The sequence below is a fragment of the Asparagus officinalis genome, chromosome 7 (genome assembly GCF_001876935.1).
Source record: "Asparagus officinalis chromosome 7, Aspof.V1, whole genome shotgun sequence".
Classification (NCBI taxonomy): Eukaryota; Viridiplantae; Streptophyta; class Magnoliopsida; order Asparagales; family Asparagaceae; genus Asparagus; species Asparagus officinalis.
This window is the reverse complement of record NC_033800.1, coordinates 24,770,317-24,783,639: the sequence shown is the minus strand read 5'-3', so window position 1 is coordinate 24,783,639 and position 13,323 is coordinate 24,770,317. Positions and strand designations below refer to the sequence as shown.

At 36.4% G+C, this 13,323-nt stretch overlaps 1 protein-coding gene across 3 annotated transcripts in view; it reads right to left on the bottom strand.

Moving 5' to 3' along the window:
• The window catches only part of LOC109847549 (uncharacterized protein YqkD-like), a 17,684-nt gene extending 5,727 nt beyond the window's left edge, over window positions 1–11,957 (bottom strand). Inside the window, exons 1-11 of one of the 3 annotated variants that reach the window (XM_020416783.1) lie at window positions 11,754–11,957; window positions 10,513–10,594; window positions 8,482–8,585; window positions 6,790–6,916; window positions 5,711–5,805; window positions 5,282–5,405; window positions 4,752–4,832; window positions 3,542–3,640; window positions 1,644–1,793; window positions 1,464–1,527; window positions 1,293–1,363 (exon numbers count right to left, since the gene is read on the bottom strand). In XM_020416783.1, coding sequence (XP_020272372.1) covers window positions 1,293–1,363; window positions 1,464–1,527; window positions 1,644–1,793; window positions 3,542–3,640; window positions 4,752–4,832; window positions 5,282–5,405; window positions 5,711–5,805; window positions 6,790–6,916; window positions 8,482–8,585; window positions 10,513–10,594; window positions 11,754–11,791 — 1,035 coding nt within the window. In that variant the 5' untranslated portion in view covers window positions 11,792–11,957. The remainder of the gene's footprint in view (window positions 1–1,292; window positions 1,364–1,463; window positions 1,528–1,643; window positions 1,794–3,541; window positions 3,641–4,751; window positions 4,833–5,281; window positions 5,406–5,710; window positions 5,806–6,789; window positions 6,917–8,481; window positions 8,586–10,512; window positions 10,595–11,753) is intronic. The other 2 variants (XM_020416782.1, XM_020416781.1) reach the window with 2 other exon arrangements.

Here is a 13,323-nt window from a genome sequence, read left to right as displayed (position 1 = left end):
CATATATACATGAAGAAAAATGTGCGTACTTTATCACCGACAACTCTAGATAGAGAAAATCTGCTCATAACAACAATCCCAATGGCGAAAGACCAAGTAAATATGCCTCATCCCGCTAATTTCAAGTTAACCATACAATCCTCACCCTTTAGTTCCTTCAACTTTTACCTTTACCAGTCCCATCTTTAGTACAAAAATCTATGGTTATTCGATGTCTCTGAAGCGACAAGAAAATCTTATTTTACTTATTTGATTTAGACTCAAGAACTCAAGACTGGAAGCTATAGATTTTTATGACAAAGAAGGTCGACTTAGGCAGAAGCTGCTAACATTGAGATGAATGTTGTTCATCTATTACATTGCAATACATCTAAAAGGTAAACAAAGACTACTGGGCTTTATCTTTTTTCTATGGATAAAGCTGATATCATATTTGGTACTTGCCTACTCGGTAACTCTGAACCTTATAGGGCCTTCATTACAATTATACATATCTCAAGTTTGTGCACAACCTAGACAGATAGGACATGTAACTCCTGTAATGTTTAGTGTTATGTTCTCCAGGAATGGTTTTAAACTTAAATCATAGCAGTGCTAACATATTACATTCAACTTCTTATGTATTGAGTAGGTATACAGTTCAATTTCTTAGTTCACGCCTTTCTCTGAACTGAGTTACGTATCACATTTGGTGGCAAGAATTAGCAATGGTACAAAGTACATGAAAAAGTGAGATTTCAAAGTGCACCATCTCAGAACATGTGATTCTTAGAAACTGAACCCTGAAGAATCAATATATATGAAATAGCAAGCACATCCACATTGAAGCATCTTGTTTAAGTCCCCATCCATTACACCAAAACTCTGAAGTTGTATAGATAATAGAGGGTTATAGTTATGTATTCTAACATGCCCCTGCAAGTTGAGCGTCCTTTTAATAGGCTGAAACCTGGACTCACACAGCAATATCAAAATTTTTAAAATCTACATTACATTTATGTCTGGTGCGATTCAAATCTAGGTTGTTCTGATACCATGTTAAAGTGCCTAACCATTACACCAAAACTCCAAAGTTGTGGTGATGGTCAAGGGTTATAGTTTTATATTCTAACGCATCTAATTACCCACCTGTAGAAAGTCTAAAAACTGTACAGCACCACGATTAAAATTACGGAATATAACTAAAACCGTAAGTTACTGATTGTGTACGTTAATGCTAGAAAAGGATACCATGGCATGAGCTATTTTCTTGACTGATATACCTAACTTCATCATGATTTAGTTTTGCTTACCTCCATTTGACTCATACGTCTTCTAGAGCGTAGTTGAGTGATGGCATCTTCCGTGCTTCCTGAAGCAAGTTCTGTGATCCGTTTCAAACATGATGCGCATATAGAACAAAAAATTAAAACACAAGCTAAAGTGCTATGCTAAAATTACTAAATAGAAAGAGAGGTGCTTGCCTGGAGGTGGTCCAATAAGACTATGATGTCCATATTCTTTTTCATGAACACCATTCCAGCTATCCTTTGGATGGAAAAAAACAAAAGAAAATAAGACTAATAGTGATGGTAAGTGGAACCTTTTTTTGGGTGAGATTATCAGCATGTCACACCAAAGGTTTAAATCAAAGTTTTCTTTACCTTGCCAAAGAAGTCATCCACAGTATGGACATACTGTTCAGCAGATGGAGGGCTGAGTACATTATGGAAGAAGATTGTGATTGAATCAAAGTAGAACTGTGGACGAGGGGAATTATGATCTCCTTCAAATTTGATAATGTTTTTGTCCCCCTACAAGTTCACATTTCTACCAAGTATCAGAGTCAAGAAGTTTTCAAATGTTATCAGCAATCTATTTCATACTATGGGTGGCATAGATAAACACAATCTATATGTACAAAAGAAAAATAGAGAAATAATGTGGCCAGATTTATGGGGGTTAATCTATTTCATTGTTATGCATACATGTCCATCCAAACAAAAGGATTAGAGAAATAAACTGGGCAGACCGTCTGGCTGTGGTAGATGCATTTATTGTGAAGTATCAAGGGAGTTCCAACAAAAACTAAGGACAACTTTGGTGCTGATTGCTGTCAAAATTTAAAAAAAAAAAAAGATCTTCAAAAGGTCTCAAAAAAGGGTAACAATTGTACAAATTTTTTAAAATTGCCATTTGCTATCAAAATTTCAGCTCGATATCATGCCACTAGCTATCGAGTTTCTATCGAGTTTGATTCAAATCTAAAGTGAAATATATATGTGACACATCCCCATTAACATATCCAGATCTAAAAGAAGTTCCACCTCTAACTATGCTGATTCCTGAAGTTGTCATAAGTTTACTCATCAGAAACTTTTTTATCATAGATAAAGATGGAAGTAGGAGTGGCGACACTGTTCAATGGAATAGGTCATATATTGCTGCCCAGGTGTCTCTAGAATATACCCAGTGAAAAAAGATATCCAATTCTGCCGCTTTCCACAAACTTTTTCCAAAAAAACAAGTTTTAAAATAAAAAAATAAATGAAGAATATGAAGTTAAATGGAATAAAATGAGAATATTATGACTATTATGAATATACACCTAATAGGATATACAACTACAAGTGCAACACTTCCTACAAGGGTGCTCCCATTGAGGATAAAATAAAAGAGAATCGATTGACTGGTTTGGTCATGTGCAATGGAAACCACTAAATACACCATTTAGGAGAAGGGATGAGATTAAAACTAGCAGAGCAAGAAGTAGTAGAGGGAGGCTTAAAGAGAACTACGTCAGAAACAATTAAGAAGGACATAACAAAGGAGATGGTCCTTAAAAAGTGTGTTTGGGAGATGACTTAGGGAAGGAAAGGAAGGGGAAAAGTTCCCCTTCCTTCCCTTCCCCTTCATTACACCCCAATTTAGGGCGTAATATTTTTGCTCAAACCCCCTCGCGCCCCCCCCCCCCCCAAAAAAAAAAAAAAAAAAAATCCTCTCCTCTACCCTCTTAAATGAAACTCCCAAACAAGGTTAAAATTAGATTTCTCTTCCCCTCCCCCTCTCTACCCTCTATCCAAACAGGCCATAACGGAGCTAAAAGAAATGTATGGTTACATGTAGCCGACCTGAAAATTTTAGGATAATGGCTATGTTGTTATTGTTTGTGATGTTGTTGTTAATGCAGGTAAACAAAGTGTAAGACATCTTAAGGGAAGATGGAAAGAAGAGAATATAGACATAGAAGCACTAAAACAAGCATCAATCTAAAGATTTCCGACTATGAATCCTCAGCTTGTGTCTCTAAAAATAGGCTTCATAAAATAGATGTCGCTACATAATATAGTCTCGTTTATTTTAACAACTAGAATACATGAAGTTAACTGGATGGTCATAGATTGCCACAAACAAGAAGTGACAAAAGTAACTTGATATGTATATATCCGAATGCAATTGAAGGACCAGACATAAAAAGAGGTTTGCAAGTAAGAGGGTTGTGGAACAAGAAAAGAGCAAAAGAAAAGCCAGTCAGATTACAAAGAAAATGTCACGAACTTACAACATAAGATTCATATATGCGGTCTGAATGGTGTGGACGAATAAAGTCATCACCAGTTGCGTGTCCAAGTAAAACTGGAACAAAAGAACACTTCGCCACCTACATGAAAATGTACAAAATCAGTAGAAGAATAAATATTACAAGAATAATAACTAGTTATTAAATTCCAAAGATGGTTCTCAAATTATATATGTAATAACAAGAGAAAAACATTTATCTATATGATCAGAGAATCAGAGATAAATTAGAACATGAGATTTGTCATCTTTCAGTGATTTAGTACACGAAAACTCTTCAAGTCCTCTCCACTGCACCAAGACTCAGAAGCATATGGTGAGGGTTGAGAGTTATAATTTTATATTATAGAACAACACACCAAGATTTCGAAGTTTGTGGTGAGAGTTGAGGTTTATAATTTTATATTCTAACAGACACTCACAGGTTGAGCGCCCTTTTATGGTCCAAAACCTGGACTGATGCAGTGATATCAATTTTTTTGAAATATGCTTGACATTCGTGCCTGTAGGAATTGAGACGTGTTGCTCTAGTACAATCTTAAAGTCTCTGCCATGCTCTGGTACCATCTTAAAGTTTATGGTAAGGGTTGAGGGTTATAACATAATACTCTAACAAAACAATGGACAAGAAAAAAACAACTGGTCTTTTTATCAGGCAAGTCAATATATATATCGCCTACTAGGTTCTAAGCGGATAGTCATCTAATTTCATAAATATTGACAGGATTATCCAAAAGTAGCATAACAATTACAAAGCACATCAACACAACCCATAATAGGTAACAACCTAGCATAGTCCATTCAGCAGAAAAAGCAAAGTTGAACAGCACAAGGAGGAAAAACACTTTGTAAAGGAACTGTGCCCACTGACATTCAGAATTTCCAAAGCCAAGCTACTGAAAGGTGGAATCCTAATATCACGACTCCTATAAAAAAAATAAACTCCTATAAAACAAATAGTTCTAAGAAACCAAAAACAGCAAACTAGCTTCACGCAAGAAAGAGGAGTTGAATAAAAAGTAAACTATTGAAGTCTTCGCAGGAGATGCATATGCATAAAATTTATCTACATATATAAAAAGATAGTCCACAGTTGATTCTACAGACCGCAACCAATTTTTCCCTAAAGAAAGAAAATCAAAAATATATAAAAAAACTCAAGCTTCATGGAGATTCTCAAAATGAAATAGAACCTTAATTGTATCCAAATCCATAATGTCAAAGTTAGCCTTCTTCCTAATAACCTTTCGCATGTGTTGAATTGCAAGCTTCACCTATAAAAAACAGTGATGTAGCATTGAATGTATACATCAAGATTGAGATCAAAATAATAGGAGATGATATCAAGCAGTACAAGACACACAAGGGAAGTGGAGAAGAAAAGCTGATAATGTTGTATATATCACAACTATGAATTGTTCTCAGGGCATAGAAAGGGTGGGGGTGGGGGAATGAAAGCCACCATATAGTTACTATGCATGCTATGATGGTACAGATGGAAAAAAATGAAGTACATGAGAAACACCGTAGAACTGCTAAATGTACAGACTATTCCTTTTATTAGCAAAAAAATAAAAGATCGGAAGCTTAAAAAATAAATATTTAAGAAAAGCTCTGATTTCACCGCACAACTGTCACAACAGAGGGGGAAGAGAAAAAAGGTAAGGCGCTTGTTTAAACCTTTAACTTCACTTTTAAAGTGATATTTGCCAATTCTGCTTACAGTGAATTTTGGTAAGGGGTATTTGTAGGTATCCACGAGTTCCATCATCAAATCGACTAAATTAGAGAATGGGCTATCAAGAACCATTCCAGCAATGGAGGGATCTTCAGCTCCATACATCAAACTGTGAAAAACAAGTGAAAGATTCAAAAGTACTTAAAGCATGACAAACAATATTTTAAAGCATAAGAAAAACACTAAATCATGAGGTACAACGTTTCATAGGCAGAATCTACAGACACAACTTTTATGTACAAGGACATGAAACATGTCATATTTCTGTCTACGTAATAAAGAAAGCAAGCATAAAAAGACAAATTATGATTCAATGTTCTCAAAACAAACATAGGAGTGACATCAGTTTCAGGAAGAGAAAAGGACATAGCTTAAAAGAAGCATATAAAGTGCAGAAGAATTCCTGAAGAGAACCTGGTGACAGCTCCCATGGAACGCCCCCACAGACCAATGCAGGATACATTTCCCTCTGTCCGCAAGTAATTGACTACATCTCTAAGATCATCTTTCTGAAGGTGAAAAAGAGAAAATAATCCTATCAGATAAAATTAATGCACGGTTGAGATATAGGGTCCTATGGAAATTTCCCTGCTTAGAAACTACGACCATATAATCCGTGGAACACTTTGAATCATTAAAATCAAATGATATCTGCTAGCATGTGATATGTGAAATTTCAAATTAAAATACAGCAGGTTAAGAACTGAAAATGAAAGGTTTTAACTGAATAACTCAAAACCTAGGGGTTCTAACTGAATAACTCAACTAGGACGATATCCAAGATCTAATCCCCCCACAAAAAAAAAAAAACAAAAAAAAACAAAAAACAAAACAAAAAGAACCAAGCGTCTCAAGTCCAAACGAGGGTTCAAGTGTAAGTGTAACAAGATGCCTTTAGGGGCTCACACGTGATATAATGAAGGACAGATAACCTTTCAAATAAGCTTGACACCAGAACTCCAATAATGATTTTTCCTTTTAGGGTCATGCAAGGAAGTTCATAAAACTTGTGTACCCATTGGAGTAACACACCAACAGCACAGGTATATGGAGTCAAGCCCTTTTTTTCCCTTAAAATCTATATCCATGTCTTTACATGAAATTTGTCTTCATGGTGGCATATAATAAAAGACCCTAAAGCATGTAAGGTTGTCATGACATTTTCTAGAATGAAGGAATGTTGCTTAATCTTTTTCCAATTTAAAGGGACGCAAGAAATGAAAAAGAATTGTGTCTATAAGAATCTTACTTAAAACTAGTAGTCAATGTTTCTCTCTAATTAAAGGGCTGATTAGCATGTCAAACTTTCGTATTCTCCTAGTTACTTGACTTATTTAAAAGTTAATCCACTTCATTGGTAAGGTTGAATTCGTGGAATCAAAAAACAAACCATGTGAAATTCCTTTTTTTTAATTGCTAAGTATAGAGGGTGGAACTTCCACACCTTGTTCTCTACTTTGATTCATAAGTTGGTTTATCGGCTAGACACTTACTTCATTCCATCCTAAAGTGACATGTTGTCCTTCAGAGAGTCCAGACCCTGAAAAGTCAAGGGTGAACACGGTGATGTTTGATGGAAGCAAAATAATAGCAGCCTCGCTAGCATCAGCCCTGCACCCACTGAGATAAATATGCAGCATGTTATAAAAGAAAAAGAGCATACAGAATCCATAGGTATTTCTGGGATAACTGGATAATTAAATTTAGTGCAAGATAAGAATACTTCCACTGCCATCAATCATCATGACAATTTGAAAGGCAGTCACCAGAGATAAAATATCTCCTTGGGAAACCAGATAAGTTTAGTATGTTATAATTAGTAAGGAAAAGGAAATAAAAGTATCTCTCTCATAGTCTAAATCAAAAGAGTAGTACTGCAAAATAACCTAGTGGTCATCAAGGTCCTAGGCAGTGTTATCAATGCGCGAGGCGCAATGAGGGGCGCAAAGTCACTTTACGCGCACATGCGCAAGGTGCAATACATTGCGAGCGCCCGTGTGAAGCGAGGTCCTCAGCACACACATAATTATTCAAGATAGATAATCACGCAGGAGCAAACGTGTTTATAAATTTCCACATAAAATTATGTAGATATATATAACATCTACTACCAAACCAGAAAATAAGTTATTAGTTCATAATGCTAACACATACAACTTAGTAGTAATGTTCAAAAGTTTCCAAATCAAAAGTCAAATCAATAATAATATCGAAGCAAATCAAATAGTAAACAAGGATCATTTAGATTTCCTCAATCAGGTTACCAAATAGTTCTAATGGATTTATTTTGCTTTTTAGAATATCGATTATTGGGGTATAAATATCCAATTAAAATGTTAAGGGATAAAAATATACAACGCTTAGCCTTGCATGTGCCCTGTGTGAAGCGCCCTCGCTTGCGAGGCGCAAAAAAGCACTGCCGCATCAGCTGCGGCGCACTTCGCCATTGCCCCACATCGCAAGGCGCATAAGGCGCGCTGAGGTGTGCGCCTTTGATAACACTGGTCCTAGGTTGTCTTGCTTATTGTGATCTTGGGCAGGAATTTGCCACCAACATACAGAGGCTTGACAATAGTTTGATAACATGTTGAGAAACTCAGTCAGATATTTCCCAGAACTTGAACCTATAGCATTTTGGTAGGAAACAGCTCAATAGATGATGATGATGATAATTATATAATTAAATACCTTCATCAGTTTTGGTAGCAAAAGTTGCATCAAGTACGTCCAGCATCTGGGAGGTTCAAATTATTTTACCTACCAAATCTGATCACTGGGAAAACCCAAGTATTCGTTCAATGCAGCACTGCGTGATATCCTAGAGTTAATAAGCATTGCAAATGGCAGAACCCCACATGTCAGTTTAAACCTGTAAGCAGCAAACTCACACACATAGATATTTCACGAAGAAGTAAACCCAATGAGTTATTTGTACCCAAGCTATTCGTCTAAGTCAAATAGTGCATCAATCACAAAAGAGGAAACAAAAAATCACATTGAAATTCCTTAACCAGGCCTCTGAAACAAGGAAAACGAAATATCATGCATATGCCCCTAATGCACTTTTTAAGTTCGAGACATACAAAGAATGCCGCAAAGGAGACTCTTGAGATATTTCCAGTCTCTAGCAATATATAGATTTAACAAAGGGAACGAGCAATTTCCTACGTACAATTTTCCGATACCTGTTTCCATGACAATATATAACGCAAGGAAGGGTTGTCCCTTCTGGAACCTCTGCAGGCACATAATGGCTACATTGCAGGACATTCCCTTGACTATTTCTGATCTGTATAAAGTTATATGATTAGTTAGTTCATTAAGATCTGACAGATGCAATAAAAGGTGAGATAATGAACCATAAGCCAGCAAATCTAAACCTGAATTTATTAAAAGTTGAGAAAAAATATATGGTGTTATGTGGAAAAAGTTCACACTAAGAAACTGAAACTATACATCTCCAAAGAAAAGTAATTTCTTCTACTAGAAGATACCTGCTGATAAAATTAAGTCACTCAGAGTTAATTTGGAATGTTGAACTCCTTTGAAACAAATATAGGCTACGAAACATGCATTAAATTTTACAAACATATCGAACTTGAGTGGCCAATATCGAATCAGAAAACCAAAAATTGTTGAAAATCAACACGAAATACAGAAAATGTAATGAGTTTCACAGAATCTGGGTATGCATATCATTATTCATGCAGCTCTATATATACAGGTTTAGGAATAGTTTAAAGATTATGTACCTCTCTTTTGTTTTTCATGTATCAATATAATTATCATAGTCAACAGCAGATTATTCATAACCATGAAGATTATGAAGTGCCTTATTCATCATAATTATGCAACATTAGCAATATAATTATCTTAGTTTAAAGATTATGTACCTCTCTTATGCTTTTCATGTATCAATATAATTATCTTAGTCAGCAGCAGATTATTCATAACCATGACGATTATAAAGTGCCTTATTCATCATAATTATGCAACACTAGCAACTTTGATTTTTATAGCTCTGGCACTTTATGTTTCTATCAGCTCCATCCATGTCTAAATTGACATGTGTATCCACTTTTCAAAAAATAAGTATATGAGAAACTTAAATTAGCTACAAACAAACTAGTTTCTTGCAATTGGAACACAATCACGCCTCTACTACATTCTTAGTCATGAATTGATAACAGAGCTGTGCATTTGTTGGAGAACTGCCCAAGAATAGGGGTGTGCCTGGGCCGGGATGGGTCTGACTCATGAACCAGCCCGACTGGTTCCAGGTCTATGTTGGTTCGGACCCAGGCCCAAGCGGGCCTCGGTGGGCTGAGCCCAAGACTTTGTCCTTAGGTCTGGGACTAGACCCAGCCCTGCCCACAACCTGCATGGGGTCAGGCCAAGTACGACCCAGCCCATGACGATTCAGGTCACAGGTAGGCCAACCCACATTCTTTTTTTTCTATTAAATTATTTTCTTTTCAATGTTTTTCTTTTCAAAATTTTTGTTAGATTAATATGTATAATTTAAAGAGAGAAACCTATATTTTACCTTTCTCAAAGTCTAAACCCTATAACTTTACAATTGGTGATGAAGTTATCTCAAAGGAGAAAAGATTCACAATAATTTGAGTGTTTTTAATGGGATGAGCTGATTGTTGTGTTAGGCTATCATAAAATAAATTGGGTTTGGTTTAGTTATTTTTAAGAATATTATTGAGTTGGCCTGGAATTTTCTGAGAAAAATATGACTATTACCCTAGGTTGGCCAGATTAGGCCTGACCAACTCAACCATGGGCCGGGTTGGCCAGATTAGACCTGATCAACTTAGCCACGGGTCGGGTCGGGCCGGGCATGAGCCTGCTTCTTTGTCCATGGGTTTAGAGTCAAACCCAGCCCCGTCCACGGCTCAAGTATATCACGGGCTAGGTTGGGCCCCGCCAACTGTGGATCAGGTCTTGTCTCAAGGCGGGCTTGGCAAGTTCGGCCCGCGGTTCGAACCAACCCATGCCCATGCCTATTCAGTAAGTATTTCTACTTGTAATACCTATCTTTTCATACTCCATCGTATAAGTGTTTTACCCTCACATGGAAGACCTGTACAACAAATAAACATAAACTATAAAATAAACTAGTTTACCAAGTATTTCAGTGCTGAAGTTTAAAGGTAACTATTAGTAGTACGTGGAACAACATTTAGACACTAAAATATTGATATTACCTCCAAGTCTTTTCTCTCGTACCACCGTCCCTTTAACATAAACTCTTGATCCAACAAATCATTTTTCACACTATAATCAGCTCTGCATGCAAAAAAGTAACATACCATTTCAAAATGATATAGAGAGGAAGGGGGAGGGAGAAGAGATTTGAAGAAAAAAGAAAGTGGACACTTAAGAAGGTTTGGAAAAACAAGAAAAGACAAAGTCATAAATTGGGAGGAAATATTTAAGCGATTTCTTTACCGTTAACTGATATGCTTGTGATTGGTGTAAAAGAGTCTGTAAATATTTTAATTATGAATATAGAGCAACTACTTACCAGTTTATGAACACATCCCCAACGCCCCCACCCCCCCTCTCCCCATTGTTTCTTTAGACAGGCTGAGATCAGGATGATAGCATGGAAGCTCTACATTTCTACTTCCGAATGGCAAAAAAAAAACTAGATATAAAGCAACCACGACGACAATAAGCTAAATGCAACCGAAGAGGACTGGTGTGGTGTTTAGCTTACTTAATTTAACTAAAACCAACTTAACCAGCAAAAGACATGTGGATCCATCCATCCCGTATCATAGGGAAAAGGGTGATTAAGGTTTGATAAAATTGGCTAGATAAAATATTAGTTTTAATCATCTAAGAACACTGTAGTTTGTCACATAGTGAATTTTTCTTTTTTTTTTTCATATCGATGGTTTTCTTCTAACTACTACATTTAACCATGTGTAGTTATATTAATTCAAGTTAACCAAAATTAACGGAGGGAAGTTCCACTAGGAACATCCTTCCGTCGCTAGAATTTCCCTCGTACGTGAATAATTTACAACGAATGCACCTATGTACACATGTGCATACATGTTTTCAAGTGTCGTGAAACTATTTCCACAAACATGTCAAAAGGAACTATCTAACCTAAATTTCAGCTGTGAAAATTTATGATGGTTGCAAACACCAAAATGTGAGATAGAGAGAACATGCTCACATTCTTCCTCTTCTATCCCCATCCCCAATCCCAATCTTTGAACTATCTCAATTCCATTCATGCCATAACTTAGAAAATTAACAATCTTTACACACAACAAACCCATCAATCTTCAAGTAGAACATAAACAGCACCATATCTTATCAAAATTGCAACATCCTCTCTGCTGTCTGTTACCAAACAAAACCCTAACCAGCAAAAATGCTAAAAATATGGAGGGGGGAGAAAAGGAAAGAATACAAGAATCGAGCTTCATACCTCGGAGGCCGAATGATGAAATTCACGAACTGTTCCATTATTAATCGCTGAAATCGATTGAAATTGATCTATATAATTTAATGAGATGAAGACAGAGAGCGGAGCTCTCCCTTCGAGATTCTTCTCTCTTTCGTTTCGTTTCCCTCCGCTCTCAAAGGCCCGGTCATAGAAAGGAGAAAGAGAATCATCATCAGAGAAGAAAGCAGAGAGTGGGGGTTAAGAAGCACGTGAGGGAGTGGGTAGTCACGCGCGTGGAGCCGTGTGGATGTGGGTCAGGATCTCATCATTGCTTCTAATGCCCGCATCGATCCTTCGGAAAGAAGAAAGAAAACGGACTTTTGTCCACGTTGTTTACTAATTTAATAGGGAAAAATGTTTCAAGGCCCCAAAACAAAAAAGCGGATGTGGCCCAGGCCCCCCAATTAACTGCCTTAGCCTTCAGCCCCAAAAAATTGTGAAAATTGTGGCCCAGACCCAAAAGCCCATACGTATACATCAAGTGGGTGTATGGTTAAATCGAACCTGGGATTGATTGGCCGCTCATCCGGAAGTTGCATGCCAACTGGGCTTTTTGACATTTTTTAGTTAAATTTAGTCTTTGTAACAGCTTTAGAAACATGTACAATATTAATGTTTACAGAATATGGTTAAAAATTAAACATGTTAACATGAACTTTTAACATATAGAAAAATTAAAGGTTAACATTATAGGTTGAAAGTTAACATGTTATCTGAACTTTAACATATAATTTATTAAACGTTAAATTAATAGTTGTGAAGTAACATGTACCATTAATGTATAACATGTTTTGGTGAAGGTAGACTATTTAGAGTGTAGTATTGAAAGAATTTGGAGTTCTGAAAGTTAACTATTTATGGATATTCGTTCCTTCGCATATCTGACAGCATATGGTACTATTGAGATGATTGGCATTAAAAACCAGCCCTAAACTTGAGGATGGAGCCTCGATGACCAATTGGGTAAGAGTTGGAGGGAATTAGCGGATCCGTTGGGATGGAGACAATTGTCTCTAAGGCCAAGAAAGGCAAGATTTAAAATCAGGACGAGACCAACTTACACCAGCATTGAATGGGGGTGAAAAATACCCTCAGGTGAAAAATACCCTCAACGGGAGAGCTAGCAGGAGAAGATTTTGAAATCGCCTCGCTTTGGGAAAAAAAGAAGCCCAATTGTCTCATATAGGAGTAAGGTTTTGGAGCCAACTGTAGGGTGAGAAAGAAAAGAATTGAGGAAGAAAAGGTAAAGGAATGGAAGCAAGATAAGTGAAGTGCAGGACAAGGAGCTCAATCTAGGTTACGATAAGCATCAATGATCTTTAACATTCTTGCATATTACCAATGAGTTAATTTTCTATCTTTGATCATTAGCTTAATTTTCCATGTACTCATTGTTTCATGTTAACATATTTTGGGTATAGAAATTACAATTGTGGATTTCTCATAACTATTTTTTAATATTGGGATACATATGGGTACAGGTATATGGTTTACTTTTCAGATTTTGGCAGCATCGATTAGAGATGCTTTTGAGAGTGATGAAAGATGAAAT